Here is a 12,827-nt window from a genome sequence, read left to right as displayed (position 1 = left end):
TTAAAGTGGAAAAACACACTACAGGCTGATCCAACTTTGATGTAATGTCCTTAAAACAAGTCAGAATGAGGCTCAGTATTGTGTGTGGCCTCCACGTGCCTGTATGACCTCCCTACAACACCTGGGCATGCTCCTGATGAGGTTGCGGATGGTCTCCTGTGGGATCTCCTCCCAGACCTGGACTAAAGCATCCGCCAACTTCTGGACAGTCTGTGGTGCAACGTGACGTTGGTGGATGGAGCGAGACATGATGTCCCAGATGTGCTCAATCGGATTCAGGTCTGGGGAACGGGCGGGCCAGTCCATAGCTTCAATGCCTTCATCTTGCAGGAACTGCTGACACACTCCAGCCACATGAGGTCTGGCATTGTCCTGCATTAGGAGGAACCCAGGGCCAACCGTACCAGCATATGGTCTCACAAGGGGTCTGATGATCTCATCTCGGTGCCTAATGGCAGTCAGGCTACCTCTGGTGAGCACATGGAGGGCTGTGCGGCCCTCCAAAGAAATGCCACCCCACACCATTACTGACCCACTGCCAAACCGGTTATGCTGATGGATGTTGCAGGCAGCAGATCGCTCTCCACGGCGTCTCCAGACTGTCACGTGCTCAGTTTGAACCTGCTTTCATCTGTGAAGAGCACAGGGCGCCAGTGGCGACTTTGCCAATCCTGGTGTTCTGTGGCAAATGCCAAGCGTCCTGCACGGTGTTGGGCTGTGAGCACAACCGCCATCTGTGGACATCGGGCCCTCATACCACCCTCATGGAGTCGGTTTCTAATTGTTTGTGCAGACACATGCACATTTGTGGCCTGCTGGAGGTCATTTTGCAGGGCACTGGCAGTAGTGCTCCTCCTGTTCCTCCTTGCACAAAGGCGGGGGTAGCGGTCCTGCTGCTGGGTTGTTGCCCTCCTACGGCCCCCTCCACGTCTCCTGGTGTACTGGCCTGTCTCCTGGTAGCGCCTCCAGCCTCTGGACACTACTCTGACAGACACAGCAAACCTTCTTGCCACAGCTTGCATTGATGTGCCATCCTGGATGAGCTGCACTACCTGAGCAACTTCTGTGGGTTGTACAGTTCATCTCATCCTACCACGAGTGTGAAAGCTCAACCAACATTCAAAAGTAACCAAAACATCAGCCGGAAAGCATTGGTACTGAGATGTGGTCTGTGGTCCCCACCTACAAAACCACTCCTTTATTAAGTATGTCTTGATAATTGCCAATAATTTCCATCTATTGTCTATTCCATTTGCACAACAGCATGTGAAATTGATTGTCAATCAGTGTTGCTTCCTAAGTGGACAGTTTGATTTCACAGAAGTTTGATTTACTTGGAGTTATATTCTGTTGTTTAAGTGTTCCCTTTATTTTTTTGAGCAGTGTATATTATGATGGCCCCACTGCTCCACATACAGTTATATGAAAAAGTTTGGGCACCCCTATTAATCTTAAGCTTAATGTTTTATAAAAATTGGTGTTTTTGCAACAGCTATTTCAGTTTGATATATGTAATAACTGTTGGATACAGAAATGTTTCTGCCTTGAAATGAGGTTTATTGTACTAACAGAAAATGTGCAATCTGCATTCAAACAAAATTTGACAGGTGCATAAGTATGGGCACCCTTATCATTTTCTTGTTTTAAATACTCCTACCTACTTTTTACTGACTTACTAAAGCACTTTTTTTGGTTTTGTAACCTCATTGAGCTTTGAACTTCATAGCCAGGTGTATGCAATCATGAGAAAAACTACTTAAAGTGGCCACTTGCAAGTTGTTCTCCTGTTTGAATCTCCTCTGAAGAGTGGCATCATGGGCTCCTCAAAACAACTGTCAAATGATCTGAAAACAAAGATTATTCAACATAGTTGTTCAGGGGATGGATAGAAAAAGCTGTCTCAGAGATTTAACCTGTCAGTTTCCACTGTGAGGAACATAGTAAGGAAATGGAAGAACACAGGGACAGTTGTTGTTAAGGCCAGAAGTGACAGGCCAAGAAAAACATCAGAAAGGCAGAGAAGAAGAATGGTGAGATCAGTCAAAGACAATCCTCAGACCACCTCCAGAGAGCTGCAGCATCAACTTGCTGCAGATGGTGTCACTGTGCATCGGTCAACTATACAACGCACTTTGCACAAGGAGAAGCTGTATGGGAGAGTGATGCAAAAGAAGCCGTTTCTGCAAGCACGCCACAAACAGAGTCGGCTTAGGTATGCAAAAGCACATTTGGAGAAGCCAATTTCTTTTTGGAAGAAGGTCCTGTGGACTGATGAAACCAAGATTGAGTTGTTTGGTCATACAAAAAGGTGTTATGCATGGCGGCAAAAAAACACAGCATTCCAAGAAAAACACTTGCTACCCACAGTAAAATTTGGTGGAGGTTCCATCATGCTTTGGGGCTGTGTGGCCAATGCCGGCACCGGGAATCTTGTTAAAGTTGAGGGACGCATGGATTCCACTCAGTATCATCAGATTCTTGACAATAATGTTCAAGAATCAGTGACAAAGTTGAAGTTACGCAGGGGATGGATCTTTCAGCAAGACAATGATCCAAAACTCCGCTTCAAATCTACTCAGGCATTCATGCAGAGGAACAATTACAATGTTCTGGAATGGCCATCCCAGTCCCCAGACCTGAATATCATTGAACATCTGTGGGATCATTTGAAGAGGGCTGTCCATGCTCGGCGTCCATCAAACTTAACTGAACTGGAATTGTTTTGTAAAGAGGAATGGTCAAAAATACCTTCATCCAGGATCCAGGAAATCATTAAAAGCTACAGGAAGCGACTAGAGGCTGTTATTTTTGCAAAAGGAGGATCTACTAAATATTAATGTCATTTTTCTGGTGAGGTGCCCATACTTATGCACCTGTCAAATTTAGTTTGAATGCAGATTGCACATTTTCTGTTAGTACAATAAACCTCATTTCACGGCAGAAGCATTACTGTGTCCAACAGTTGTTACATATATCAAACTGAAATAGCAGTTGCAAAAACACCAATTTTTATAAAACATTAAGCTTAAGATTAATAGGGGTGCCCAAACTTTTTCATATAACTGTATATAGTATGATGGCCCCACTGCCCCACATATAGAGTATGATGGTCTCCTCAGCCCGTTCATATAAAAAATAATGACGCTTATACTCAGCTAATCCTGCTTCCCGGCACCTCAGCCTCCACCTTCTCTTCCATAGCTGGCCTGCCGAGCGGCACGATGCAATGACGTCATTGCGTCGGATGTGTGAGTACGCTGATGTCTCACAGTTCAATGCAGCTGTTGTAGCAGATCCTGAGCTCCAGCCGAGAAGTTGGGGGCTGGAGCCCCGGATCTTTGACGCTAACGATGCCCCTGACTTTAATTATGGGTATACATAAAAAATTCATGGGGTCCCATAGCAAAAGTTTTAATTGTGCCTCCCTCTAAAAGCGATGCCCCTGACTTTAATCATCGGTATACATAAAAAATTAATGGGGTCCCATAGGAAAAGTTTTAATTGTGCCCCCCTCTAAAAAATATATATATATATATATTCGGCGGGGTTGGCAGGGTCTCATATTCCAAATGTATAAACAGGAACAGAGACATGTATTATGGCAAGCGCACAGTAATTATGCCTCTATTGATGCCCCTTTCATCATTTGATGTTCTCACAAATGCCTTACTCAGACACATACAGAGTATAATACCCCCATACCTGTCAATATGATGGCCCCCATTCTGTATGATGCCATCACTCAATATGATACCCCTCACACAGTCATATCACATCATATCACAGTCCCCCACACAGTATGATGCCCCGTGAAGAATTAATCCAGCACTCGAGTTGCAGAAAAATGTCAGATTTATTAGCAAAGCAATTCAAAAACACTGACGTTTCGATTGAAAGGACCTTCTTCAGACAGATTGCATATGGTACTCTGCCAGTAATATCGCTAGGGGATTAGGGATTCAATGCCCATAGGATTTGTGCTATGGGTCTGCAGTCACTCTACATGCAGACTTATGAATCCAGGTGAGAGTGGGCTTTCACCATTTTTGATTGTATTGAGAGAGGCCAAGCACATCTAGTTGTATTGTGGTTGGAAGTATGCAAATCTCGTACTTGCAGTCATTTGACCGACCACTCTCCTTAGCAATACTGGAAAATCTTGACAGTGTGAGGATTCAGAAGTCTGCACTCACATAGTGTAACTGCAGACTTTTACCAGAAGACCAGACAACCCCTTAAAAGAGAACTTGTCACCAGGTGAAAAATAGGCAGTTTTTTCTCTTGTTTTATTTCTGCTGTTCTCCTAACTATTCCGTTTTTTGTTTGTGTTTTTTTCTTAAACCACCATACATATGGTTCCAGAGATATCGACCTTTTTAACTCGTGCTAATTTTTATGTTTTTTATCAAGGGGTGTTGCTTACAGGATAATAATTCAAAGCAGCCTAAAAACACGCCCCCAATCCTTTCAGACACCTCCTTGGTAAAGACCATAAAAATTAGCGCTAAATAAAAAGGCTCATATCCTCAAATCTTATGGCTGGTTTAAAAAAAAAATAAAAAACACTCAGAGGAGCAGTGGGAATAAAATAAGAGCAAAAACTGGACACTTTTAACCCGGTGTCAGGTCCTCTTTAAATGGAGGGTACAGTACATACCTTGGCAGGTGCATAGTCAGTCCCTGAATTATACTGTTTCTTGATTTCCATACTATTTATTGTCGAGTTCTCTTGATACAATGAAAATGAAATGTATCAATTGTAATTGAGATTTCCTACTCTTTTTTTTAGGTATTGACAGCTGGATTAACCTGAGTCGTGTGAACCCAGATGAAGAAGTCCAGGGAGAGATTTACCTTGAGTTGCACATAATGCAAGACCAGCACAAGAGCAATTTGCACTGCCACGTCCTGGAAGCCAGGTATATGGTATATGAAGCATTGTTTTATTACAAAGTGCAGCCAAGATCTTACAACACTCACTTGTTACTGCTAGATACCTGCAAATTACTGTTATAGCAGTTCCCAAAAAAACATTAAAATGTGTCATGATGTCATTCATATTGTGCAGCTTACTCCTATGAACAGAAATGTGCTTGGAGCTGCTGTCGCTTCCTTTGCCCAATAGAGTGATTAAAACGGGTCACAGATTTCCGAACAGTTTAATTAATGACAGGGTAGCTTTAACTTGCAACGTACGGTAACATGGAGGACTGAACGTCTTTGGCCCAAAATGAGAGATACTTTCTAAATCCTTCATCATGAGCCGATCCTCATGAGATAGCACTCTCCTTCTAGATCACATCATTTTTAGAGTTTCACAGGACTAGAATAACAAGTTACGTACAGGCCACTTACAGGTCCAAGCTGCAATGTAGTCAACCTTTGCCTTCACTGCTGGTCACTGTTTCTCTCATGGCTCTAACCGATCGCATCCCAGCGTGACCCAGCTTCCGCTATCCCAGGTCTGATGTCTTGTCACAGCCCACACAGTCTGTTAAGGTTGGCTACCTTTGAGTGAAGTTATTACAAAGCCCCATAGACCTCCCAGAGCTGAACTCTCCAGGCGTCATGGATACATAACAAAACCAAAGACATGAGCCAGCATATAAGTGCAATGTGTAGGTGCACATTCACACTGGGGCCAGACAAAACCTAGAATAAAAGCCATCTGACTGCGACAAGGTGCACCCAGTCAGGATGGTACCTAACTGTAGTATATCACCACGTTATGTGCCAGCAGGCCTCAAAATAGATAGGGGCAAAGAAGGACCTGGATCTGACTGTGTTTTTCATCTGCCTGTGGAAAGTTTACTATACAAGATGCACAGCCCAAAGTGGAGTGCCCTCTCCCCCGATTGTATCAAGTACAAGAAACTAAAGCAAGACCAGGGATATGAGCCAGCATATCTGTTAGTATGAGTATAGGTGTGTATAGGATGGATTTTACGCTCTTTTGATTAAAATAGTATCAACTAAGTACCCTATGCTATTAACAGGTACTATTACTATTTATTTTACATATAGCAGGGTATCTATTCATTATTTTTATTCTAGGTTTCATTGATACATAGGCCAACAAAAAGTTCTCTTGCCACCTCATGCTGTTACTTTCACCTTGGTGGCACCAAAACATTGCCCTTTAATGAATTCCCTTCGCTTTCTTCCAGCAACATAGATTTAGCGCCACAACACCCACATCAGTGTCAGGCTCTTCCAGGACCTGCACTGATAATGACACCTCTTCCTCTGACAGGGCCTTATGGGCAGCACTATGTACCATGGCCCTCCAGCCCTATACAAACATGATACTTGGACCATATAAGGGCAACAGGGCAAACAGTGCTCGGCACAACACAGTACACACATTCTACGTGCCACAAACAGCAGCCTGCCACATGTTTGGTGTCCTGCACCACAATCTCTCATTACCTTATGCATCTGTCATAGGTGCAAATTTAAGCCTCATTTAGACGTCCATGTTTTTCATCATTTTTTACCACTATTGTTACATCAAGGTTTGGTCAGTTTGTATTTTCAGTATTCCATCAGTGATTTTCACTTATGGAAAAAAAAATACTAACAAAACTTCTCCTATCCATTAAAATGCTAATCACAAACAGCACACTGACTGTTCACTGATGCCATCCGTGTGCTGTCAGTGATTTTCATGGACCCATAGACTTGTATCCATGACATGGATCAAAAATAGAAATGTCTGAATGATTTTTCTGTGGACCGAGTGTAATGTGAATATATGAACAACTCCACAGATTATAACTTATTTGTGTTCTATGATCCATGAAAACAGATAGAACACGTACGTAAAAAATGGACATCTGAATAAGATTGTAGCACTAACATGTTCCTCTGCAGCTGCTGCACACTTCACAGACTCCTCAGAAGTCCCTCCTTTTGAGACTCTACTTTTTTAGTTGAGAACTCTTTCCTCCCAGCCTAGTTCTCGTCTATCCTCAGTGAATAGAGATCCTTTGCCGGCCACGTAACTTCAGCCACATACTGTGCCTCACTTCCTGCTACAGCTCTTTATATAATCTCCTGGTCCCTGCTACAACAGAGCATCTAATGACAGTTAATGTTGCGGTATAAACTCATTGAACTACATATAGACAATACCAACAGTGAAAACAATGAACTGAGTTACATAGATATACATGTATAACAATTACAGCAATAAGTTGATAGGAACATACTACAAATCTTTTTACATAAGAGAGGAGGATAACATAGTCTGGAGCCACGCAGGCTATGAATAGCCTAAACACATGGATTTCATTATAATTTCATTAGAATTTAATCCCTACTTAAAGTTGAAACATAGCCATACATAGAAAGAAATATAGAGCGGTGCTTTGCCAACAAATGAGAAGTTAAAGGGAGGAAAAGTTATTTTGAAAACTTCTTTTTTTTTTGTACATGAAAATCTTAAAACGTAAGTGTAAAATATTTTGTAGTAATATTTAAGGTTCAGCTACCACCAAGTTGGGATAATCTACTATAGACAGCGTATTATCTTTGGATGCACATACTAAAAATCAGTGAACCTGAATAATAAATAATAAAGGATTTATTTGACCTTCACCACACCCTAACCTAGAAGGTGTCGAAGGAAGAGTATTTTCTTTTAAGGCTGTAGCACTCTTGTTAGTTAAGAACTTGACTCAGGGTCCCTTGTTCAGGAGCCTTATATATTAGCCTAGCCAGGCCTGATTGTCAGGAGCAATGCTAAAATGCTAAATGCTATCCTTAAAAGTAGCCATAGGGTAAACAAGAACAATACTTGTTGATTGGGATTCCATGTCCAGGAACTTGCACACGCACAAGATTGGAGGATTCCATGTCCAGACACTAGCTATAAAATCGCGGATTTCATGTCCAGGCACTAGCCATCAGATTGGGGGATTCCATGTGCAGGAACTAGCCAGAAGATTGGGGGATTCAATGTGCATGCACTAGCCAGAAGGTTGGGGGATTCCATGTACATGGGTAAAGTTGCCGAGAGAGGTAGTCCTGACCGAGCTGCTGTCCAGTTACTCTCTGAAACTTTACAGGAAAACAGCATCTCAGTCCCAGTGTGCTGTCAGATGTGGGGTGCATCACACTCACTTGTAGGTTGCAGGCCTCCGATGTCTCCAGGCCTTCATCCTCAGGAGACACCGCACACAATTCTGAGGACACCAAGTACATTGCCACAACCAAACGTTTACTGGTCAGTTCAAGTTCATCAGGGTGTAACATTTGGGATAGGGCACAGCATTTCATATTTCTTACTTCTTTAGTACTAGCTCCCCCACTTGTTCATTCTGGACTATCCCTAAGCCCACTGACTCAGTCAGCCTCAGGAATATCCTGTTCACTTCAGCAGTGCACCCGAGATCTACCACCTTCCATCTACACGGGTGACTGTCCATCTTCCACTGTACACCAGAGGACACGTTGAGCCTGGCAGCCCCAATGCCAGACCTTGGGCTCCGGATGAGACAGAGGCGTCCGCTCGGGATTCCAGTAAGGCTTTCCACTGCTTTGAACGACTGGTACATGCTAGCCCTAGTGTAACACAGGTGTCGGAATGCAAAGCACAGAGACATGAGGCGGGATTGATAAAACCACTTTATATGTATAACAAGTATTATGCAAGGGGGTTAGTAACAGGCATAATAAACAACAGTTTGGAATAACAATAAAAAATAGTTTCAGTGAATAACAGTAAAGTTCTTTGCAAAAGTGTGATGCCCCCAGTCGTGAGAGACACCACGTGAGTTCTCTTTCTCTTTATATAGCCCTAGCGGGGGTCACCGGTTCTTCCCGCTAGGCCGCAAGTTTCTTCCGGATAAAGTCTATCAGATCCCATTTAGCCTCACCCAACCTGAGATCCTAATCCCAACTATCCCCGGTACTGTGAGTGAGAATTGGAAGTGACGGCCCTGTTCACTTGCGCGATCCCTCCACGGTTGCTGGCGCGTCTCTCCTGTCGCAGTCCTCTCTCATCTGTTCTTGGCTTGACCCTCGATGGTACCTTACCATGATTGGGGTAAGGGGGTCCAGACCTCGGCTCTTGACAGGCAATGTCGGATCCCGGAAGTTTACTCAGTGTGGGGCGCAGGTCCTGGGTCTGACCAATATGCGCAGGGTTCAGGGCGCTTCTGTGGAGACTCCGGAGCCTGTCAGGCGGTGTCCGACTCTGATGCAGCGCAGGCCTCCGGCTGTTCCGCTGGGCTCTGCTGTCCCTCTGGAGCATGTCTGCTCCACTCTGCAGCCTGGCGCCAAATCTCTGGTTGCAGCAACTTCTCCGGTGCACATCCTCACCTTGCACTCTCTTGGCGCCAAAAAGCCCCCTGCAATCTGGCACACAGGGCCTTTATACCCAGGAAATCCCCTGGGTCACATGATCAGTTCCAGCACACACAGTCTCTCCACCTGCAAATCTGCTAGCACCATTTGGTTCCTGCTAACACAATTATTTGTTTTACTTTCACTTTCAGTTTGTTCCTGCAGAGGCTGGTGTTTGCTTACAGTTAATCTCTCTTGTCCATCACTCTACACTAGCAGTCCTCTGCACCTGAACTTCACCTTGTCATGGTACTTGCCCGCTTTTCACTAGTCCCTACCCACTGGGCTAGTTCTACCCATTAACTATATCCTATCATATAGACTAAACCTATTGTCCTTATCTTATGTCCTATGACATTGCTAAGCCACTTAACTATATGAACAGTACTCATACTATCCCAGGTCAAACTTCATGTCCAGGAACATGCCACAAGATTGGGGGATTCCATATGCAGGCACTAGCCAGAAGATTGGGGGATTCCATATTCAGGCACTAACCAGAAGATTGGGGGATTCCATGTCCAGGCACTAGCCATACGATCGGGGATTTTATGTCCAGGCACTAGCTATATGATCGGGGATTTCATGTTCAGGCACTAGCATATAAGATCTGGGATTCCACGACCAGGCACTAGCTATAAGATTAGGGACTCAATGTCGAGGTACTTCTCATAACTATAAATTATAAAATGTAGATGTTTCGGGCAATGCCCTTCTCCCCCTCATGTACACCGTAGCGTTCTTCAATCACATAGTCACACCATGATCTTTACAGCCACTAATATAAAATAGGTACCTTTTTACCATCCTAGTACATGTAGTGGAACATCTAGGGTTAAAATACACTGCTCAAAAAATAAAGGGGACACTTAAACAACAGAATATAACTCCAAGTAAATCAAACTTCTGTGAAATCAAACTGTCCACTTAGGAAGCAACACTGATTGACAATCAATTTCACATGCTGTTGTGCAAATGGAATAGACAATAGATGGAAATTATTGGCAATTATCAAGACACCCTCAATAAAGGAGTGGTTCTGCAGGTGGGGACCACAGACCACATCTCAGTACCAATGCTTCCTGACTGATGTTTTGGTCACTTTTGAATGTTGGTTGTGCTTTCACACTCGTGGTAGCATGAGACGGACTCTACAACCCACAGAAGTTGCTCAGGTAGTGCAGCTCATCCAGGATGGCACATCAATGCGAGCTGTGGCAAGAAGGTTTGCTGTGTTTGTCAGCGTAGTGTCCAGAGGCTGGAGGCGCTACCAGGAGACAGGCCAGTACACCAGGAGATGTGGAGGGGGCCGTAGAGGGCAACAACCCAGCAGCAGGACTGCTACCTCTGCCTTTGTGCAAGGAGGAACAGGAGGAGCACTGCCAGAGCCCTGCAAAATGTTTGGCAGTGGGTCAGTAATGGTGTGGGGTGGCATTTCTTTGGAGGGCCGCACAGCCCTCCATGTGCTCGCCAGAGGTAGCCTGACTGCCATAAGGTACCGAGATGAGACCCCTTGTGAGACCATATGCTGGTGCGGTTGGCCCTGGGTTCCTCTTAATGCAGGACAATGCCAGACCTCATGTGGCTGGAGTGTGTCAGCAGTTCCTGCAAGATGAAGGCATTGAAGCTATGGACTGGCCCGCCCGTTCCCCAGACCTGAATCCGATTGAGCACATCTGGGACATCATGTCTCGCTCCATCCACCAACGTCACGTTGCACCACAGACTGTCCAGGTCTGGGAGGAGATCCCACAGGAGACCATCCGCAACCTCATCAGGAGCATGCCCAGGCGTTGTAGGGAGGTCATACAGGCACGTGGAGGCCACACACAATACTGAGCCTCATTTTGACTTGTTTTAAGGACATTACATCAAAGTTGGATCAGCCTGTAGTGTGTTTTTCCACTTTAATTTTGAGGGTGATTCCAAATCCAGGCCTCCATTTGTTAATAAATTTGATTTCCATTGATGATTTTTGTGTGATTTTGTTGTCAGCACATTCAGCTTTGTACAGAACAAAGTATTCAATGAGAATATTTCATTTATTCAGATCTAGGATGTGTAATTTGAGTGTTCCCTTTATTTTTTGAGCAGTGTAGTATCATTGATATATCCATATGCGCAATTTTTGACATTCATTGAATACTATGATAGGATTGTAGCTCGCCTCTTGAGCTGTGTGGACATATTTTGATACCAAACTACAGGTCACCTGTGATATTTGAAGTGTTTTTAAAGGCCAGTGTGTATAGTGAACACAGCAATTTCACAATGTTTAGGGAACGCTTGTCCGACTGTTTGTGAGTTGTGTTTTTTTACTTGTTTATGCACCCAAAGCAACATAAGGGTGAGGTTTAAACCCCATTGTTCGCTTCTACTCTATTATCACAGGTTAACCTCTCTATAGATATTTAATAAAATTCTGCCAACTGAGGTATCATTGGTCATATGACAGCACTACACTTTAACAGTTGCCAGTAATTGGCTTATGGGATGAATGGCCATTTCCAATTTGTGGTTGATGGTCAGACAACTCAGTAAAAATTGTACTCCCATGCCAACACATGTTTGTAGGTAACTTTAGAATAGAATGTAAAGGGACTATTGTTTAGGGAACCTAAACTCATTTTATCTCCAAAAGACAAAGCAAATCCCTAATGGAATAGATTATTTTAATATATCACATATTTAAAGTGGATGTGTCAAAAGATTTTACAATTACTAAATGTACGCATTAGACCTGTTAGATCTGATATAATCTGCTGTGCTTTCTTTGATAATCTAGGCCAGAATGGCTGTATGATCCTTAAAGGGAACCTGTCACGTCCTTTTTAGATATTAAACTGCCCCCAATGTCTTGTTAGTGATACACAGTGCATCACTAACATGGTTTTCTCAAGCAAAATGTCCCAGTATTTTTGGCAAAATAACACTTTTTAATACTTTGATGATTGCACCACATACCTTCTGTTTCAGTCATAGGGGTGGGGATCTCTAGCTTTCTGAGCTTCTACTTGATAAAGGTATTTCTCTTTAAATTAAAAAAAATATCTATTCTTCTTTTCTATAGCCGCAAATCCCTAAATGGCAGCATCTAAATACCAAAGATTCCCGACAAATATCTGTCCTGTGACAACAACCTTTATTTGCATCACTGATCTAATATAATTGGCCAGTCCATACCCTTTGCCAAGTAATGGTTGTCGTAGGGCGCCCTAGAATTCTGCACTTTTTAGATTGTGATGTCTTTATAAAGGTTCCCTTGATGTTTTTTTTTTTAACAAATGTATTTCCCTGATAAATATATCCCTAGATCTAGACATTTAATGACAATTTTCTAGCTGCGAAGCTGAAAAGATTGTGGTTTCCTAGCAACAGGTTTATGCGCATAGCAACACGGAATCATTTCAAGTGCGAGAATAGCTGGAATAAAAAATAGAGATGGGAACTAAATAAGGCTGTTCACATGCGATATCCCA

General features: G+C 43.4%; 1 protein-coding gene across 2 annotated transcripts in view; it reads left to right on the top strand.

Annotated features, from left to right (window-relative positions):
* The window catches only part of RASAL1 (RAS protein activator like 1), a 134,906-nt gene that overhangs the window by 61,050 nt on the left and 61,029 nt on the right, over positions 1-12,827 (top strand). For both annotated transcript variants that reach the window (XM_073671948.1, XM_073671938.1), the window contains exon 5: positions 4,790-4,919. In XM_073671948.1, the coding sequence (XP_073528049.1) occupies positions 4,790-4,919 (130 nt within the window). The remainder of the gene's footprint in view (positions 1-4,789; positions 4,920-12,827) is intronic.

This window comes from Phyllobates terribilis, unplaced genomic scaffold, assembly GCF_046119375.1.
Source record: "Phyllobates terribilis strain yellow unplaced genomic scaffold, ASM4611937v1 Scaffold_1__5_contigs__length_1240528914, whole genome shotgun sequence".
NCBI classification, from domain to species: Eukaryota; Metazoa; Chordata; class Amphibia; order Anura; family Dendrobatidae; genus Phyllobates; species Phyllobates terribilis.
Note: the sequence above shows the minus strand (reverse complement) of the source record. Positions and strands in the feature narration are given on the sequence as shown.